The 21,381-nt window shown below is 38.2% G+C and overlaps 1 protein-coding gene across 1 annotated transcript; it reads right to left on the bottom strand.

Moving 5' to 3' along the window:
* Window positions 1-1,171: 1,171 nt before the first annotated feature.
* Window positions 1,172-20,411, bottom strand: DCTN3 (dynactin subunit 3). The gene is made up of 7 exons (XM_003761770.3): window positions 20,145-20,411; window positions 17,084-17,168; window positions 7,582-7,668; window positions 5,339-5,422; window positions 3,303-3,361; window positions 2,410-2,469; window positions 1,172-1,744 (listed from the first exon to the last, which is right to left on the bottom strand). The coding sequence occupies exons 1-7, from the start codon at window positions 20,238-20,240 to the stop codon at window positions 1,655-1,657; spliced, it is 561 nt and encodes a 186-aa protein (XP_003761818.1). The 5' UTR covers window positions 20,241-20,411; the 3' UTR covers window positions 1,172-1,654.
* Between the last annotated feature and the right edge of the window lie 970 nt (window positions 20,412-21,381).

Raw genomic sequence — 21,381 nt, 5'->3', positions numbered from 1 at the left:
CCTTAGCTTAAAAAGACCAAGGTCTCCCACTGAATCTAGGGCTTTTTCCAATTGTCCTGACCTATGTCTTGCCACTGGTCCAAGATGGCTGGTAGCTCTGCGCAGCCTTCCTCCACTGATGTCCAATTTACTTTCGTGTCAAGATATCACCTCCCTGATGTCATGGCCCTTTTAAAGAGAATGAAACTGGTTCTTTATCCCAAAGAGATCATAAAAAGGGAAAAGAACCCATGTCTGCAAAATGTTTGTAGCAGCTCTTTTGTAGAGGCAAAGAACTGGAAACTGAGTGGATGCCTAGACTTGAGGAATGCCTGAATGAGTTATAGTATATGAATGTAATAGAATATTATTGTTCTATAAGAAACGACCAGCAGGATGATTTCTGAGAGGCCTGGAGAGATTTATATGAACTAATGTTAAGTGAAGTGAGCAGGACCAAGAGAACATGGTACACAGCAACAAGATTATGTGATGATCACCTGTGATGGACGTGGCTCTTTTCAACAATGAGGTGATTCAGGTCAATGCCAACAGACTTGTGATGGAGAAAGCCATCTGCACCCAGAGAGAGGATTATGAGGACTGAGCATGGATCACAACATAGGATTTTCATTTTTTTTGTTGTTTGCTTTTTTTTTCTTTCTCTTTTTTTTAATCTGATATTTCTTGTGTAGCATGATAAATGTGGAAATATGTATGTAAGAATTACACATCTTTAACCAATATTGGATTACTTTCTGTCTAGGGGAGAGGAATGGGGGGAAGGAAGAAAAATTTAGAACATAAGGTTTTGCAAGGGTGAATGTTGAAAAGTATCTTTGCATGTATTTTGAAAATAAAAAGCTGTTACTAAAATTTCTTTTAAAAAGGGAAAATGAAGGACAAATAACTGCTACTTCATCTAAGGAGGCTTTCTTCATCTCCCTGGTCAGTAATAAACTCCCTTGGATTTCCTGAAGCCCTTTGGTTTGTATCTTTCTGTATCCTTATGCAACATAATACTGGTTGTTTATTGGAGCCAGAACATAATAGGTGTCTAACAAATATTTATTGACTGTCGAAGCACTTCAAGAGAAAACTCTGAATCATAGGAAGGAGCAGAAACTCAATCCATCCCTCATCCAATCCCATCTCCCCCACTCCCCATTAGGATATCACAATCATTTACAACTTGTTTTCTGTGTTAATTCTTTATTATTATAGTAATAAGGACAACAGTTTGGATTTTTATTGTGTGATGTAGGTTACGGGGTGAGGTGAGTAAAGGGGAAAATAACATACAGAAGAAAAAAGGAACCCAGAGACAAGGCCTGTATCTCTGCAAGTCACCTTGACTTCTGATTCCCTACCCCCTCCCAGAACTTCCAGTTATGGTGAGTGAAAGACAAGGACTGCCAGACATTCTTCTCCTACTTTCAAACTGGAGCTGACTAAAAAATAGTAACCCCTTAAGTCCCTTCTCCCAAACTCTAATAAAAACATGGCCAATCCACATCCCAAGTGGAAGGAGAAGATACAAAGCTGGGAGGGGGAGGGGGCAGGATAGGTGGGTCACACCCACCTGGATGAATGACCGAAACATTAAATACAGGGAAACAGGACCCTGAGTGGGGAACATGTTCTAGCAAGGAAGTCAACCAACAAATGCCTTCCCTCACTCTGTTGCTGGTTTTACTTGTTTCGCTGCCTCCAGCTGAGACAATAGTTCATCCCATTGGACAAATTGCTTGGAGAGGAGAATGGTCTTGAAAGTGGAGTTAAGGATGAGAATAACCATGGTGCCCATGGCATATGGTCAATGGGCATTTCACATTTGCAGGGGAATTTTAACCGAACAGATGGGCAGACAAGAGGAAGGTACAAGCATAGGAAGGAGCCAAGAGTTATTTGCGTTAGCCTTCTGAACATTCTACCTTTATCAGGTCATTCTCCACTCCAGGGATTCTTCACTGTACCTTGGACTGAGTCCAATCTATTCAGCTTATCAGTTAAATTCTTTATGCTCTAACCCAAATCAAACTTTCCAACCTCATTACTCCTATCTCTATGAGGGCCTTCCATTCCAAATGTGTAGGACTATTTACTACTCTCTAAACATGTCCTCAGTTTTCTCATTTGCCACTCTTATTTACATCATTCTCTAGAACTGGAAAATCCTTTTCAGTTCTGACTATTGAAATTTCATTCATCAGTAATTTCAAATGTTCTCAATATCTCTGGCCATCCCATTCTATAAACATATGTAACACTCAAGAAAAGCTTCTCAACCTCTTCCAGAGAGACAGAGGATTTGGGGGTGGAAGGGTGAGAAAAGGAGGGAGAGGGCCCAGTGAAGGAGAAGCAAGAAGACAAAGGAGTAGACTTGGCCATACTGAGAAGCAGGGGAACCCCACTGAGGTGAAAGGATACCATCTTGTTGTACTCTTCTAGGAGGGCCTTGGTCGTTTCAGTGACTTCCTCACACTGATCCTGAAATAAGAGAATGAAGCAGAAGCTATCTGGTGACGGGTGGAGTTTCCCAAGCTAGCATTACTCAAAGTTATAACAGCAACTTTGGTATCTCCAGTTCTTGCTATTGTGCTGTACTGCTGCTCAACTCCAGAAATTCTCTCAGTAGGGCAGATAGAGGTGACAATTTAAAAGGGGGCTGAAAAGGCTGTGGAAATGCTTAAGTCAAGAGACTACTGATTTATTACTGAAGCTATCAGGTTCCTGGCAGGCAGATGAGAGAGAGAGGTTGGGTGCATGTCTTGGAGCCCTCGGTTAGTTTGGCAGTAACTAGACTGGGGAAGACAGGTTGGACATACCTAGGACCCACTTATGTCCCACTTCTCACTTCCCCAAAGGAATGCTGGAACTAGGAGAAATTAGGACAGACAGGACTGGATCACTAGTGGGCAGAGTTCAGGGCAAGGAGATCAGAGCAGGAGCAATAGTTTTCTCACTTGGGATTATTTTACCCCCTCCCCAACAGTCACCGTGAAGAAGGGTTGATTGAGTCAAAAGACTGGAGTTCTAGTTTTATTTCTGTTACTAACTTATTGTGACTTTAGGCAAGCCACATACCACTCTACGCATGTTTCCTCAACTGAAAAATTCTGTAAGTTTATTTCTCCTTGGATCTCTGGGGAAAGGGGAGAGAGAAAAGCCAGGACAAGATGAACTGAGGGACAGTTGCATATTCCTGACCTTTCTTTGGTTTACATAAATGCAGAGGAGAAGGGGATTGCCTTTTCCTTCCACCACTACTCTCTCCTCCCTCCCTGCCTCCCACTCCCCAAATCTGGACACCACACCCCTACCTGCTGCTGGATGTGGATCTGTGACAGGGCCTGCAGCCGGGCAGCATGCTTGGGAACAGCTGAAATTCACACAAGCACAAGCCTGTTATTTGATGTGTTGCTTTTTTTTTTTTTTTTTTTTTTTAATCCTCTAGGGAATACTCAATAGTCTATTAGGTCTTCGGCTGGGATTAAAGTATTGAGTCGCTAAACTAAACAAACGATAGTTTCTATTGATTGCCTGGCAACTATGGATGGAGGAAGGGCTCTGTGGGAGTATGGGGCAGGGGGGCTGATGCTGAAGGTTCCCAGGGCAAGAAAGCTGCCCAGCCACTTTCTGCCTCTCTTTTACCCCTGGAGGGACAGCATGGAAAAAGGAGATTAGGTCTGATTCCAATCATGGAATCATGGAGTACTGGAGAATAGAAGGAATGAGCAAAGGAGCCAAGCAAAGCTTCAACAGTGTCCCAAGCCAGCTTTTCTATTCTTTCCAGAGACTAGTTACCTCTACGACCTGGGTACAGAGCAAGGACAAAGGGTTTTATAGAGATGTTGGCATGTTACTATGAACTATCCCTCTCTTTCCTTCCCAGGCAGAGTCCAGTTTGCCTATGGACAAATAGCTCACTGTCTGAGCCCAGGACCAGGCCACTAATATGCGCTAAGTCCCTAAGCAAGCCTCCCAGAAATTCATCATTCTGAGCATCAGCAGCAGCTTATGGCAGAGAAACAAGGACTTCCAGTAGCCAGCACTGAGGAGGTATAGAGAAAACTCCTAAAGAAGGACAAGATGGATATCTGGATTCAATTAAAGGCTAGGTCTGTCATTCGCCCTGCTCCCTCCACCCAACTCTGCAGAGGCAGAGGCTGCTCTCTGTCAGTATTCAGAAGGAATTCTCCCTCTGTTACAGGAGGGTCTAAGGCCTAACAGAGGCAGGAATGAACCTTCTGATTGCTGCCCCATCCCTGGGGCACTGGCCCCACCAAAGCCAAGCAATAAGGATTATAATGGAAAGCAGGAAGATTCAGCTCCTCTGAGATATAAACACAAGCTTTCAGTGTCTTTTAGTGACATGTAGCAATACCATTGCAGAGTCAGCCAACATCTAATGCTAAAGATAATTTAAAAGATAACATTACACACATATAAACCACCCCTTCCTCTTACAGGTAGATTCTGCCTTTTTTCCCCCCACCACATAGGGGAACTCAAATTATATGTGAAAAAAATTTTCCACAACCAATGACAATAAGGCCTACAATAAAAGAGATTATATCTACTTTCCTCATTAAAAATAGGGTAATGCAGTAAAATAACGTTTTGGTCATGTATACTTATTGTGTATCTAATTTATATTTTAATATATTTAACATCTACTGGTCATTCTGCCATCTGGGGGAGGGGGTGGGAGAAGGAGGGGAAAAATTGGAACAAGAGGTTTGGCAATTGTCAATGCTGTAAAGTTACCCATACATATAACCTGTAAATAAAAGGCTATTAAATAAAATTTTAAAATAAGGTAATGGACAACATGAAATTGGACAATGCTAGCTTTCAGGTATTCTGATTTTCTTTCTGTATATGGGGAAAATGACATCCAAATAAAGAGCTATGGATTAATCTAAGTGGCTCAATGAGAAAAAGGGACAGAGCAGAGAATTGCGGTTTTATAGGAAGCCCTTATCCTAGAACCTCTGGAGATGGACCCCAAAAAGGGGTCATAAGCACATATAGATTTTCAATCACAGTCCCAAACCAGGAGGGAATATTCCATGTGTATCTAGATATTGATCTAGGCAGTGGCAGTTTCTATATAGTAGGAACTCAAATGTAGGTGCTGGAGGTGCTAAAAGTTGAGTCATCTATGCTGACTGAGTGCAGATTCAAGGCCCTTCCCATGTTTATATCACTCTTACCACTCCCAACCTGGACAAAAGTCGCAGAGAATTACAAGGCAGAATGCCATAATCTAGCCAGTATAGCCATTTCTGTAGCTTCCCAAAGAGGAAAGCAAGAGCTGCAATGGATTCTCTCAGGGGATGGAGTCTGGAGTTACCTTTGATGTGAGAGCTGTCCAGAAGGGGAGCCAGGGCCTCCACCTGCTCCAGGAGTGCCACTTGGGAGAGAATAAACTGCTCCTCTGAGAGGAAAGGAAGCAAACAATGAAGTAGATATCAGGACCTCAGATGATAGATACCTCTTGCCCCTATAATCCATCTTCAAACATATGTGTGTAGAGTGAGAAAATAAGACATTTAAAGATAACAAGGTCCACCCGAGCTAACTCTGGTAACTTCCTCCTACCTTGGTTTTGTGGGATCTCTATTGCTCCAACATCGGAATTCTGGGATTTTGGGGGTCCATGGACTTGGATGGGGAGACATAGATCTTTATTTTCACTAACTTTTCACTAAAAAGAATATTTCCTTCAATTATTTAAAAATATTATTTAGAGAGAGGGTGTACAGGCTTCCCTAGGCTACCAAAATGATCTTTGACACACACACACAAAAGATTAACAACTCCTGCTCCAGAGTCTACCTGGCTCCTAAGGTTATACACATTTTCATCATGCGTAACTTGCCACCTAAAGCAGTGATTCACATTGTTTACCCCCAATCTCCTAAGTGAAAATGCCCTCTTATCTCCCCCTACCAATCCAAATCTTACCCACTCTGCAAGTTCCATTTCTTCCTTCATGTATTCACTCAAGCAACAAATATTTATCTCATATAGTAATGCAAGGCACTGGAGTAATATAAAGATATATAATAATACTAACATTTATATAGTCCTTTAAGGCTTGTAAAGTGCTTTATAATTATTATCTCATTTGACTCTCACAATAACTCTGGGAGGTGAGATGTTATTTCTCCATTTTACCAATGAGGAAACTGAGGAAGCAGTGGTTAAATGACTTGCCCCGTATTGTACAGCTAGCTAGTAAGTTTCTGAAGATGATTCTGAACCCAGGTTTTCCTGACCCCAGGCCCAGCACTCTATCTACTAGACCAAGTCTAGTCTGGGAGACAAAGACACATGCAAATCTGATGTACAAGGAAGTAATGTGTGGTATAGATATGTAAGTGTTATACAGCTTCTGAGGAAGAAGATAGAGTAATCAGGAAAGGTTTCAAGAGGATAGAAAGCCTTGAGTTGTGCCCTAAAGAGCATATATAGGATTTTAATAGGTAAAAAAGACAAAGAAATTCCAGATTAGCAGGGTGAGATTCTATGATAAGAGGGCCCAGTGGCCCTCTACTTTATCAGTAGACAAAGGTTTTTGAGCAATGCAGTGGTATGGCGGAAGTATTTTTAGGAAGCTCATTCTGGAGACTATATGGAATAGATATGAGAGAGAATAGAAGGGGACTGAAGAAGCAGTAATTAAAAAGCATGAGATGATTAAGTTTGGACTAAGATTTTAGCGCTGGAAATGGGAAGGAAGGAAAGCATATTAAACATATTATAGTGGAAGCATCAACAGAATTTTGAAATTGTTTAGACTACCAGCCACACTGACTTCTCCCCTTTTCCTGACCCCTCATATTCAGTATCCTTTGGGGATTAGGAACAGTGCCATACTCATTTTATGTATGTCTTATGTTCTGCACTAAACTTCTTGAACGTTAAGGACCACATCTCTGTTACTTCATATAATAAACACAAAGCTAGACACAAAGTACATGTTCAAATAAATCCTTATTGGTTCACTTCAATCATCAAGTTCATGGTCCTCTACTTTTACTGTAAGATAAAAAAACTTAAAAATGAGACCCTTTACAATTTCCAATAATTCTCTCAAATCACTCCACCTCCAAATTCAATTTCATGCCAAGCCTTCCCCTTAGGCCCTCTTTCCTCACCTGAGTGAGGCCCAGCAGACAAAAGATAACTTTGGGGTGAAAATCCTAAAGGGCTACTGAATGAGCACACCCAAAAGAGAAGATTGATCTCAAGACATTCATTAGCCCATATAAGAACTTCAACAGATCTGTCTTCTGATTGGCTCTGAATTTGACCCTGCTAGTTACAATGGCTGCCATGAGGACAAGAATTCATGGATTAGGCCTATCTTCTTTACCCCTGAGAATTTGTAGCCCCTTCTCAATCTGAGGACTCCAAGGGGAATTCCAAATCATTTTGGTAATGGTTGATGGTCTAGATTGGACTGGGCCTTTCAATGCTAGCTGAGAAGAAATTAAACCATGAATTGAGTCAGTTTCTTCAGGTCCAGCAATTAGATGGATATAGAATTCACTTGTGATGCTTAATAGGGAAAGCTCATTACATGTTTACCTGCTAAGATGAATTGCAATTTGGCAGCATTAGGAACAGTAATCCGATCAATGTACTCAGGATCCAGGTATTTTATCAGGTCTTCAACTAAGTAATCAAAAGAAAAAAAGGGAACAGAGAAAAAAAGTCAACAACTCAAGAAATATTGAGAAGTCATTTAAGAAGAGGGAGCAACAATTTAACTTGTGGTGTCATAATCTTTTTGTAAGATAAATGAGGTCTCTATTTTTTCTAGCTTCCAATATCTTGTCCTCAGTCCCAAATCCAGAGGCTTAATAAATGTTATATATACTATCACTACTACCATATTAAAACCATTGAAACACTGCTTCCCCTGGTTATACTGACCAAAATGGATGGGGAAAAAAAGTCCCTTTTCATCTTAGTTTCAGCTAAAATAAAGCTGAAGTGTTTAATGTTTTTTTTTTTTAATTATTAATAAAATATATTTGAAAACAAAATCCATCCAAAAACCATATATGGAAAATTTAAAAGACCACAGCCTTTTAACTCAAGCTTAACTAAAACCTAGTCACAAATTTATTTGATTCAAAAAAATTATGCTGGACTCAAAACAGCAAAAAGCATTTCCATATACACAGAACACAAAAAAGATATCGTATGAAACTGTTAGTCTCCATTTCACACTTGTTTTTAAAGAAAAAAATATGTAATAAATTCTATACTTTAAAAATGAACTTGCTTATTTACACTTTTTTCTGAATTTGTTTCCTTCTTTGCATAAAAAACCAATCATCTTCTTTTCAAAGCATCACTATTACTAACTTTATTTCTGAATCCAATTTAAAACTAAAGGAAAAAAAAACATAAAACAAGAATAATCAAACAAAAGGAATCTATACAATAGTCATATCAAAAAATGCTAGTTTCTGCACAGGATGTTCGCCAACTCTAGGTCAGTCAGGTGGTTAACATGCTTCATTATAGATTATCTGAAGACATGGTCTATAATTCATAAATAACAATTCTCAATTTTTTCTAAGTTTTTTTCTTTAGTGTTGCTATGCTTATGTAAATTGTTTTCCTGGTTCTGCTTACTTCTTAAATAATTAATAACTCAATGCCACTCTAATTAGCTATTGTCCAACTGTCTTAAGAGGACTCCTTTAGAGTCTATTTCTTTGTTTTTCTTTTCTATCCCCCTTTCCCTTTCAGAATTAAGGTTGTTCTCTCTGGTATCATCCTTCCTAATCCCCATCTATCCCTATTATATCTTGTTGAGTTTGATGTATTTGTATACCAAATTCTGTCCAGTTGGAATCAAGAGTAAGGTTCATCAGATGCCCTCTTCCATGACTCTTTTCTCTACATTTTAGTATCTCAATTATGAGAAAAAGCAAGTTTTACCATCTTTTTTTTTTTTTAATACTAGTATATTTCTTTTTCCTTCTCTTTTAATCCTCAGAAAAGAAACAACCCACAATTTCTCAATTAACTCCTTAAATATGTCTATGAAGACATTAAGGTTCTGAGGGAATCCTTTTTTCATTTCCTCTTATTAGAATGTTAGCCTGTCATCATTATATAGTTGCTTGAACTTGATGAAATATATTTACCTTTCCAAGATTCTCTGGATTCTTGTGTTTGTATTTCAAAAATTACTACTTAATTCAACTCTTTACATCAAATATATGTCATTTATTCCATCAAATACATATATGTGTATGTGTTACCCTTGTAAATTTTTCCTTAGCTTTACATGGTAAATTAATTTTTGTTTTAAGACTGCCTTTCAAATACTGTAATCTAAAATCTTCTGCCGATTCTGACTGTGGTTCCTAGGTATTTGAATTCTTTCTTCCTGAATGCTGGCATCATTTTGGGAGTGGGAGAACATGGGAGCTCTGGATTCTGGCTATGACATATTGTGAACCAGATATACATACATTGATAGTAACTATCTCACACTGTCTTCTATTTTTTCAATCTTTTGATTTTGTTCTAATGATTCTGTTTCATGGAATAGCTGATTCCTGTTTAGTTTATTCTGGTTTTCAAGAAATCCATTTCTTAGGTAACATTTAACACTTTCACTTCTAAGCTACTTAATCATCCAAACTCTTCTTCCAAGGTTTTTTATATCGTCTAAGTATTAATATAGTCCGTGTGACAAACTCATTTTTGTCTTTTTTAAAGTTCATTTATTCCTAGGCTTTCTAGTATATTTGAAAAAAACATTTTTATTTCATTAAATATTAAAAAATTGTATCATTAAAAATTTTAAAATGTAAAAAAAATTACCATTTAAATATTTTTGTTTGAAATGCTCTTCCTCCCTTACTCCCACCCTTCCCCCAAACTTTGAGAAGGTAAGCAGTGTGATAATTACACATGAAGCCATGCAAAACATATTTCCATATTAGCCAACTTGCAAAAGAAAATAAAACACAAGAACAATAAACCAAGTAAAATAAATTTGTTTCAATCTGCACTTAGAGTTCATCAGTTCTCTTTTTGGAGGTGGATAACAGTTTTTATAATGTGTCCTCTAGAATTGTGTTGAATCACTATCTTGATGAGAGTAGTTAAGTCTTTCAGAGTGGATCCTTCTTATAACATTGCATTACTGTATACAAAACTCTCTTGATTCTGCTCACTTGACTTTGCAAAATCCTTTTTTTTTTCTTTGAGTTTCTTCTTGTAATTGTTATGAACAACTATAATAGTTGTTATGGAGTTATTCTCTCCTTTTGGATAATCACTAGATTTTCAATAAATTGTGATACTAGTCGGTGCTATCTCTTTTATTCATTTTTCCAACTTTAATTTCTGATTTGGGATTGTGCCAGGGCCAGGCTCCTCCCCTTGCTGTACTTTTGGATGAGATGGTTGGCTCTGTTTGATCTCTCGCTGAGTTTTAGTGCTGACCTCCACTCCACTCCAGCAGGAGTTGGGTCTCCTCTGACATTCGAGATTTAGAGGACTAGTTCTTCAGGAAACTCTCTGGCATCTCAGGACAAGATACAAGAGTCTTCAGATTCCTCAACCTGGTCTGAAAACTGTGACACAATGAGTAGCTGGTTTTTGATCTACATTGGTCTATTTTGGGGCTAACTACCCTGAGACATTCTCAAAGGAGTTTTCTACAGATGCTATCTCTGGACATAGAAACTTGCAAGAAGGACTTCCTTTTTCTTATTCCTCTTTGAGGCAGCTGGTGGCACAGTGGACCAAGAACTGGGTAGAAATTCAGAAGGTCCCGAGTTCAAATCCAACCTCAAGTCACTCACCCTGTTTGTCAGTTTTCTCAACTGCAAAACAAGGATAATAATAGTACCCATTTCATAAGGTTGTTGTAAGAACAAAATAAGTAATATCTGACAAATAAACTACTTAGCATAATGCCTGGCACATGGTAAGTACTCTATAAACATTTCTCCCTTTTCCTACTGTCTATTGGTTGCAGGCTGACATTTTGTGCAGTTCTGGGATGAAAGTAATTGTTTACTGTATTTCTTAATTGGATTCCTTAATCCTTATTGGCCTGGTGCAAACTGTTGGGTTTTTTTGGAACAATTATGTGGAATAGAAGTGGGGGAATTTAGACAATGTATAAACAAAAGATATCAGTAAAGTTTATTTTTTTTAAAAAGGAGAAAAAATATTTTAGAAATCTGCCCAAAGAGCTGACCAACCACATCTTCAGAAGATCCATGATAAAATATGCTGCATTGAAGGAAACAATATGTTTTTGGATTTGGCCACTATATGGATTTTTTAAAAATTATTATTCTTTATTTGATACAAGGACCATCTTTTTTTCCTGTTCTTAATTGGGGAGGTAGGGAAAGTGGGATATAACAGTACTGATGCCAAAATAAGGGGGGAAGGGGAAGAGGAGGGCCATTGAAACATTTCTAACAATGCACAAAGGAATACAAAACAAAATTCAAAGGATAACCAAAACATACAAAACTAATGGGCTAAATTTATTATAAACATTTTTGTTTAAAGTCCTATCAAGTAGAATCTTGTGGCTTCATATATAATCTTCTCTATGTATTTCACTTTGCATATGGAAATGCTTATTTTTAAAAAGAATCTTTTTTCTTACTTGTTAGTTCAGAATTTTAAAAGTTAAGAAAAAAAAAAAGGAAAATGGAGACTTCCCATGGAAGGAAAAAGAAATGGCCCCTAGTCAAAGGACCATCCTGAAGAAAACAGTTCAGTAGTTCAATCATCTGCTAGAACCCTAAAGAAATTAGATGAAATAATTCTAACATTAGACACCAACGAAAATAGTTGAGCATTGTCAGTTTTTTCTCATCAAATTCAATGGCTTTCCACCCACCCACCCCCATCTTTATCTTCTTTGATCTCTCTGTAGCACTTGACATTGTTGGTCACTCTCTTTATTTCTTACATTCTCTCTCCTCAGCTTTCATAACTGGACTCCTATTCTTTTATCTCTCTGATTGCTGTTTCTTTTCTGTCTCCTTTGTAGATTCATCTTTCTCCTATTTCATAAATGCCGGTATTCCCAAATATGCTATCCTTGACCCTGTCTGTATTACCTTCCTTGATAATCATATCCATTTGAATTACATCAATTATCACCCTTATGCAAATGACTCCCTAACCTGTATTTCCAGCCTGAAATCCTCCCGTGCTCCAGATCTCTATTTCCAACTACCTACCAAATAAAGTTGAAACTCAACAAATCTAAAACTGAAATCATCTTCCTTCCAAAGCCCAATCCAATCCCTAATTTCTTTGTTTAAGTAAATTTTATTATTTGTTTATAGCATTCTTTTCTTTTTAAATTTTAAGTTCTAAATTCTCTCTCCCACCTCTTCCCTGCCCACTGAGAAGGCAAGCAAAATGATATCAAGTGAAGAAAGATATGAAAAGATATGTTCCAACAGCTTGGAACAAGTTTACCAAATGAACAACTAAATATTAATAACTCTATAAAACATTAAGAAATAATAAGGTTGTAAAATACAGAAGAAAATGCAAAATCAATGAGGAAAAAAAAAGGCAAGAAGGGCTTATTTAAGGATCACTATATTACCTGAAAGTCATGATTTTTAAAAAAAAAAAGTTCCTGGATATCATATTTCAAGAAATTATAAAAGGAAAAATTGCCTTAGAACCAAAAGGCAAAGTCAAAATAGAAAGAATCCACTGGTCATTTCCTGAAAATCCAAAAGAAAGAATCCCAAATATATTATAGCCAAAATCCAGAATTCCAAGGTTAAAGGAAAATTATTTCAAGCAACCAAAAAAAATTCAAGTAAAGAGGAGTCATAGGACTCGAGGACACAATCGAGTAGCCATCACATGAAGGACAGGAACACTTGGAATATTATCATTTTCATAATTATTTTGTCTGTACTCTTCCACTACATTGATCGCATTCTTGTTTTGTATTGAAATATATGTATATATCTTGTTTTTCCATACTACATAACAAACCCCTTTATAGGAAAGATTTATATTTTCTTTCATCTTTGCATTTTTAATATCTATCAATGAATCAACCTAGTACAATGGGTTGCACATGGAAATTTATTAACACATCAGTTTGAAGAAAGTTTGCACTTTCTTCCAAAATTTAATGTATAAAATCTGAGATACTGATAATCAGTATAAGTAAACACTATATACTTATATGTTTTTCTACTTTCAAAGAGATCACATTTTAGGAATTATATTTTGAAGAACTCAATCAATATTTGTTGAACTGAAATGATCTTTCCAACAGCATTGGATTTTTGGTAAAGTCTATATTTTTAAGGAAGGATGTGTTTGACTCATACTGATGAAGTTTTCTGTACTCTGAATAGGGAGAACCAGGTTCCTTACAGTAACTGCTAGTGGAGAGAATGCAATTTTCACAGGCCAATGAGAATGATGGGAAACCTGGAAATGGATGTTATTGAAATATATATGTTGAAACGTTCAGAATAGAGGTCAGTTCTGCCTTTCCAGAAACAATTCCCAATGCTAAAAATCATAATCTAAACATCATGTTTCTCCACAAATTTATAATGTACATCTATAATTGGTCTGCTTCAGTTCTAACCTATACCATAATGAAATGGGGTGCAGAAAACAAAACAAAAAAATTCATTATAAAGTAATGCAGTTCCCCCTTGTAAGAGACATCCAGAGTTTAGAGACTCAGAGCTATGTCTAGCCACTTTCTGTCCCTCAGGAAACTGCTTGATTCTCATCATGGAGCAGGGACTTGAATTCCTTCATCCCACAAGCAGATTACTGACTCTTTATGATGAGATGTCAAGGCAGGAAGATGCCATAGTGTCCACAGCTAGTCTTAGTCCTACCTCACCTAGAGTCCCATTTTATTTTATCCCAATTGTGTAAATTCTACCTCATGTCTGGAATTGATCTGGGTGCTCATTGCCTTTTATCACATGACAAATTCATAGGCACAAAGTTGCCTTCTTTAAATTCTGAACTGTAGAAAAACTCACTTTTCCCTAGCTGAACCTAGACAAAATTAGAGTTTTTCAAAAGGAACTTACTAAGATAACTACAATCATCAAATCTATCTGATATTGGTTTAAAAAAACAACAAAAGATCAATGGCCTAGACAAAGGGGAATTAGAAACAAGGGAATTCAATAACCAAGTGTTTGATAAAGTGGAAATTATAAACTACTGAGGAAAAAACTCCTTTTTAAATAAAAATTACTTGGGAAAACTGGAAAAAATTGTGGCAGAAATTTGGCTTAGATACCTCATACCATATTCAACAATGCATTCTAAATGGATACATGGCTATAATATTAAAGATATTATTTTAAAAATTAGAAGTATTATTTACCAAACAAGAGATAGAGATAATTACAAAAGATAAAAGATAACTTTGACTACATAAAATTGAAAAGCTTCTGTCTAGACAAAATTAATGCACCCAAGATAAAAAAGGAAATGGTCAAATGGGAAAAAAAATTTTCATATAAAATTTCTCTGAGACAGGTTTAATATCTAAGACATATAAATATTAACATATATGTACATATATTTACATGTATATAACTAATATACTATTCCCCAATAGAAGAGTAGTCAAAGGATATGAACAACTACTTTTCAAAAGGAAAAATTTCAAAGAATTCAAAATCACATCAAAGAATGCTCCAAATTACAAATAAGATAAGTGGGAATCAAAGCATCTACTGAGGTTTCATTTCACACTCTGCAAGTTGGCAAAGATGACCCCCAAAAAAGACAACAGTCTATTTTGGAGGGGCTACAGAATGATGGGAACACAAATATTTGCTAGTGGAATTATAAAATGGTGTAATTATTTCAGAAAACAATTTGAAATTATGCAAATAAAGTGACTAAAAGGTACATATCCTTTGAATCAGAGACTCCATTATTGGAGTCTATATTCCAAGGAAGCCATCAATTGGAAGAAAATCCCCATATACAACAAAATATTTACAGCAGCACTTTTGGGAGGAGAAAAAAAAGCAAATATACATCTTTTAGGAAATGACTAAACATGAATATAATAGAATACTATTGTTCTGTAAAAAAAAAATTATATATTTGATGAAGATTTACATGAATTTGATCCAGAGTGAAGTGGAGCCAAGAAAATATACATAATAACTATGACAATGTAAATGGAAAAAAACACACACACAAAAATCAAAACTGAATGTAACAAAATTATAAAGATAAATCATAACTAAATAAAGGAGATATGAGAGGATACCTCCCAGCCCTTTGCTTCATGGAAATAGAAGGTCCACATGTTATAATATTGAGAGAGGGAAAGGTAATAAGCATTTACAAACCGTATGAGATTTACATATGCAAACTTATATTGTAGTTCCTCTTTGCCCTTCCTTCTAGAAGAGGACTAGGACTACAGGAAAGTAATGCCAAGATATGTAAGTGAATGTGATTTAAGTGAGAGAGGAATGTGTCACCAGCCTTACTCTCTCTTCCACAGCCATCTGCATCCAGTGGCAAGATATATAGATCAGAACAACTGGTGATGGCCCTGGATGAAATGGGAGACCTTGGCCTTTTTAAGTTAAAGTCTTTTAAGAGGTTTCAATTTGACTGAAACAATGCCCAATCAGTGATTAAAGCTAAGTAAGAAATGAGGCAGAGAATGGCCTCTTTTACCAATTCAAAAAGAAAAATCAATAAAGTTGTGATCTGAGTGGGGTTACAAATTCAACTTTATGTAAAGAATTCTAAAAGAAATCTAAATATTAATTTATATTATAATAAATATTATATATTAATATATATTATAAACTCTAATATATATATGTTAACTTTGCTGTACAGTGTCTTTTGGATCCTGCCCCTTGGTTCACCACTTTTCCATCTCCCACCTCCTTCACTACCTCACCAAAAAAACCCAAAACCTCCAAGTGAAAGCAGAAGAAACACTGCTTTCAGACTGGAGGCTTGGCTAGAGACCTCAGGGATAAAGGAGACCTTTGCCCCACTCTGCCTACCTGCTAGACCCCCATATGTCTGTCTTCTGTCTGTCCATGCCTTTTTTGGTTGTTGTTGGCCTCATATTATTCATCTTTTCCTGTCTGAACCCATGTTTACCCCTTTTTCCCCTTCCCTGTCATGTTATGGCCAGACCTCCCTGGCCTCAATGTGTCCTTGAACTGTTTGTTGGCCTCTTCCCTCCATAGGCCCACAGTCCTTTTCCTGCCTCTCTCCTTTCCTTTCTTCCTCAAGTGATCCTCATAATAATCTTGGGAGACAGATGCTATTATTATCCCCACTTTATAGATAAGAAAACCAAGGCTGGCACTGAGCTACCTAGCTGCCTCTAATATTGTTCATGTTTTTAGACTTTTTCAATAATCAGTTATGATATTTTTTCCTCTTCTTCCTTTTTCTTTTTTGTCTTAAAAATACTATTTGTTATATGGAATGGCTGTCTGGGAGGGAGAAAAGATACTGGGGATAACTATACTCCTAGAAAAAAATATATATATCAATATTTATTTTAAGAGAAAATTAAAGTCCATCAAAATGGATCAATATAAATCATATTTTAATTAATTAGTCTACCCACTGATTGGCTTGAATCGAACAGTTTATAGGATGCCTTAGAACCAGTTTTTTTTTCTTTCTTTTATTTCAACTCTACCTGAAGAATAACCCAAAGTCCTCTTTCCAGTATTGGACTATTTCCCTTTCCATTTCCAGCTTTCTCCCTCCCTCCCTCCCTCTCTCTTCATCACCACACCAAGGTGAGAGGGTCTGACTACAGTTCTGATCACTGATAATTCAGGTGGGTGACCTCTTACCAATATACTAACCAACTAATGAATTACAGTTGGAATAACAAACCATTGCATGCACATAGCTAAACATCATCATATCTACACAGCATCTGAACAAGTCAAAGCTTACCCCAAAATGATGGGCCTACCCACCCTTGGTCTTGTTAAGGAAGCACTCTCTTTTACACCTCCAGAAACTCTAGCAGTTCAGAAACACCAGTTATAGAAGAACTTACTCTTTTTAAACAGGACTTTAACCCTCTCTCTTTTGCTGGAAATGTTCCCCAAAGCCACCTGCACTTTAACCAAGCCATCAGCTACCTAGGGAAGGGAAGAAGAGTAAGAGAGAGACAGAGAAAGAGAGAGAGAGGGAGAGAATAAAAATAGGTTAACAGAAGCAGTTGATCAGCAGAGCCAGGACTTGACAAATATAAAAGATATTTTTATCAAATCCCTAAACTTGTCTACCAATCTGTCCCTCCCCTATGACACCCTCAAATCCTTCACACATCACTTGGTCTACTCATTCTTCAACCATTAGCATAGGCTACCCACTATATCAAAAGATCACCCCATTGCTGTATACTAATTTTAAATATTGTTTCCTGTATTTTATGTTGTCTTTTAACTATTTTCTAATTGCTTCTCTAATATTGGGCTAGTTTCTCAAAGCAGAATGTGAGCAACTTTTTCTCCCTCACAAAGTAACTGAGCCTGGTGCTGGGCCTAGAGTTGGTGCTTGGTATAAACAAATTGTCTGAGAAAAAAAAAATTGTAGGTAGTGGAGAAATATAATGTGAGAATGGGAATTGACTGCTTTGGAAACTTTTACTGAAATCAAATTAAAACCATAGTGAGTTTGTAAAAATTGTATGTGAGTTCATATTCTTCTGCCTAGAAATTTAATTAAAAGATCTTAGTCTAATGAATGAGAAGTGGGTGAAGAGACAGAAGCTGAAGTAGAAAGAACATAAACCAGTCGGACAATTCTATTCCCTACCCACTAGTTCAGAAAAGACAGAAAAGCCTATTGATGAAATCTGATTCCATGAGAAGTATGCAGAATCATATAAAAACTAGTGCAGCCCCACATTCTAGTCTGTCTCTTGCAGTTTCCACCATCAAATGCAGGGAAAACAATGGCACTTGCTTAAGAGATGACACCCAAATCAAGAGGATTCATCTTGGGAAAGGAAGGTGAGCCTCACACCCTCTACAACTAGAGATGATACAGTAATATCTGACTAAAATGCTGATTTCTCCCCACCCCCATCTTATTCCTATCTAAAGATTTACATTTTACTCCTTTTTTTAAGACCCAGCTCAAAACATCCCAGCCAAGTTGATACTCTCCTTCCCTGGAGAGAACATTCATTATCAAAACAATTCATGTGACAATTATATAGCACCTTGTCACAGTTTTGCTATTGTGATTCTGAATTTTTCCTGGGTCACCAAAGAAGCTCATCTCTTTGATACCAATAATGTTCCCAGTTATGATGCAAAGGAAAGAGCACTAGATGAATCAGAGCATGTTGCATATGAATCTAATTTCTGCTGCTTACTATCTGTGTGAGTTTATACAAGTACAACGTAACATCATATGTTTTATGTAAGTCCCCATATATTATAGGAAAAGGAAGTGACATATTCATACACTGAAATAAGAAATACCAGATAACTCAAACATTGTGATAAAATCCTAAAGAAATTAAAAGAACCAAAGGAGGAAATCCAGCACATTGGGTAGATCTTTCAGAGATTTACAAAAAGATCTGGAATAACAACAGAATAAAAAAATATGAATCTACACGTGTGAAATCCGTATGGAAGACCATAGATGAACCTAAAATCTAACTTGTCTGCCATTCAGCCTATTAGCTTCAGTAGCTTCAGAAACTGAGATAGTGTCATACATCTTTGTGCTACCAGTGCCAAGCACAGCATCTGGAACGTGAAATGTGTTTAAACCAAAAACTTAGCATTTTAATCTAGAAGAGTCTCCTTATTCCCAATTTCTCATCGGAATTGTATGATAAATAATAGAACTGATAAATCTGAGGAGAAGTCCACTGGCTGAAGATCTCCGTTGCGATTTTGTTTTTAAATCATGGTCTTTCTCAGAAGAAGAGAGGAGGAAGGCACCATCGGGAGACTGGGCTGAAAATGGTCAATTGGGCCCCAAAATAATTACAGAGGGTTATTTCATCCATTGCCACCTTGTCAGAGGGTACTTTTGTTCCTAATTTAGCCCAAAGTAACTAAATTCCAACTCACTGATTTATTGGGGAGAAACAGAATCAAGGTTCGTCATTTATTCTAGGGTTTCATCCCCTGTTTAAAGAGAAGCCTTGACTCTCAGTCACCACCCTTCCCCTGTTTCCCCCTTAGTGAGTCCTCCTAGTCCGTGAGAGTCAAAATGAGGGATCAGTGAGTGACTGCAAGAGTGTCAGTGGGAGGAAGGGTCAGAGGACCCCACGACGAGGGACCATCACCGGGTGTTATTTAACGGGGTGAGGTGGTGAACTGTGCGAAGCTTCCACAGTGGGGAAGTAAATAAGCTAGGTCGGAAAACGACTCTCACTGAAGAGGCCTATATTTGGGGGAGGGGGAGGGGCAGCCAAGGGTCACGGGCAGGGAAGTCACTCTGGGGGTATCGGCGCAGAGACATCATCGGGGGAAATTCACCGACAATCACACAACAGGGAGTCGGGGAAGCGTCACGGCGGGGGGCATTACTGGGGTTCTCGCTAAGAATTAGAAATATCCTATCTAAGAATCCCCACGGCAGAGAAGGGGGAGGGCTGACCAGGGCTGTCCCTTTGGGGAAAGTGACATGAGGGAAGCAGCGAAGAGAAATCACAGAACGAGGGGATCAGTGTAATATGGAAGTTTCACGGGGGGGTCACTAGGGGTCACAAAGGGGTCAGCGGGAAGTCACAGGAAGCCACGGAGTGAGGGTCAAGAAGGCCCGGGGGCCCTCCGAGCTAGCCACAGGGGGAAGGGGAAGGGGCCGTCAGCTAGCGCTCACCCGGTGGTGGGGGTGGGGTCACAACAGTCACTGGGGGAGGGGAGGTCAGCAGGCAGTACTTGTGGGGCGGCGTCACCTCAGGGAAGACAATGCTTGGGGGAGGACACACTGGGTGATCACCAGGGAGTCACTGGGGGAGGGACAGTCATGGAGTGGACAAGGGACGGGATTAGTCACAGCCCTGGGAGGAGGAGGAGCTCGAGAAAGACCCACGCAAAGGAGGATTCTGGATTTGTGGCCGGAGCGTCGACTCGCGGCCTGCTCACCTTCCGCGAACTGCGCGCCCCGCCCGCCCCGTACACCCAGCGTTCCAACTCCTCCACCCGGGCCTGTAACCGCTGCACTTCTGTCAGAGCCGCCATCGCTTCAGCCGGAAGCCGGATACACTCAGGAGGCGGGACATCCGGCTGATTGGAAGCGAGTACCCAATCCAAATGCGAGGAGGCTCCTTGCGAAGGAAGTGACGAACAGAAATTCCCCAGCTGCGACTTTAGTCCCGCCCCTCTAGTACCAGAAGTGGTCGGGGAGAGGCTTGGTGAATGCGCCCGACTGCCTAGTTACCTAGGCAACCAACTTCGGTCCTCCTCTGGGCGTAGCTACAACTGCCCACTTTTTGCTTGCTGTTTTTTTTTTTTTTTTTTTTTAGAAAATGAGTATTCTCTTACCACTACTAGCCCAAAGGGCTACCAAATTGTGCAAGTTCTTTGACTTGCGATGGAGAGAGCCTCAGCATCCAAAAAGAGGACCACGGGGACTGAATGTGAATCACAACATAGAATTTTCACCTTTTTTTGTTGTTTATTTGCTTTTTTTTTTCTCATTTTTTCCTTTTTGATCTTTTTTTTTTTTTTGTGTGTGTGTGTGTGTATAGCGTGATGAATGTGGAAATGTGTATAGAATAAATGCACATGTGTAACTTGTTTTGGATTACTTGCTGTTTAGAGAAGTGGGGTAGGAGGAAGAAGGGAGAAAAATATAGAACACAAGATTGTGCACAGGTGAATGTTGAAAACTATCTTTGCGTGTATTTGAAAATAAAAGACTATTATTGAAAATTAAATGAGTGTCACTATAGCAATCTAGTGTTTGACAAACCCAAAGACCCCAACTTTTGGGATAAGAATTCATTATCTGACAAAAAACTGCTGGGAAAATTGGAAATTAGTATGGCAGAAATTAGGCATGGACCCACACCTCACACCCGTACACCAAGATAAAATCAAAATGGGTTCATGAGGTAGGCATAAGTAATGAGATTATAAATAAATTAGAAGAACATAGCATAGTTTACCTCTCAAACCCATGGAAGAGGAAGGAATTTGTGACCAAAGAAGAACTAGAGATCATTACTGATCGCAAAATAGAAAATTTCGATTATACCAAACTGAAAAGTTTTTGTACAAACAAAACTAATGCAGACAAGATTAGAAGGGAAGGAATAAACTGGGAAAATATTTTTACAGTCAAAGGTTTTGATAAAAGCCTCATTTCCAAAATATATAG

This window comes from Sarcophilus harrisii, chromosome 1, assembly GCF_902635505.1.
Source record: "Sarcophilus harrisii chromosome 1, mSarHar1.11, whole genome shotgun sequence".
Taxonomy (NCBI): domain Eukaryota; kingdom Metazoa; phylum Chordata; class Mammalia; order Dasyuromorphia; family Dasyuridae; genus Sarcophilus; species Sarcophilus harrisii.
The sequence above is the reverse complement of the archived record's forward strand: the minus strand, read 5'-3'. Positions and strand labels throughout refer to the sequence as shown.

What these genes read in the sequence shown, in the direction of transcription:
- DCTN3 (XM_003761770.3), bottom strand. Translation starts at nt 20,240, where the DNA reads ATGGCGGCTCTGACAGAAGTGCAGCGGTTACAGGCCCGGGTGGAGGAG. An exon ending in ATTGCAATTCATCTTAGCAG is followed by an intron (nt 5,423 to 7,581) that starts GTAAACATGTAA and finishes CTTTCCTCTCAG; the next exon opens with AGGAGCAGTTTATTCTCTCC. An exon ending in AGATCCACATCCAGCAGCAG is followed by an intron (nt 2,470 to 3,302) that starts GTAGGGGTGTGG and finishes CTCTTATTTCAG; the next exon opens with GATCAGTGTGAGGAAGTCAC.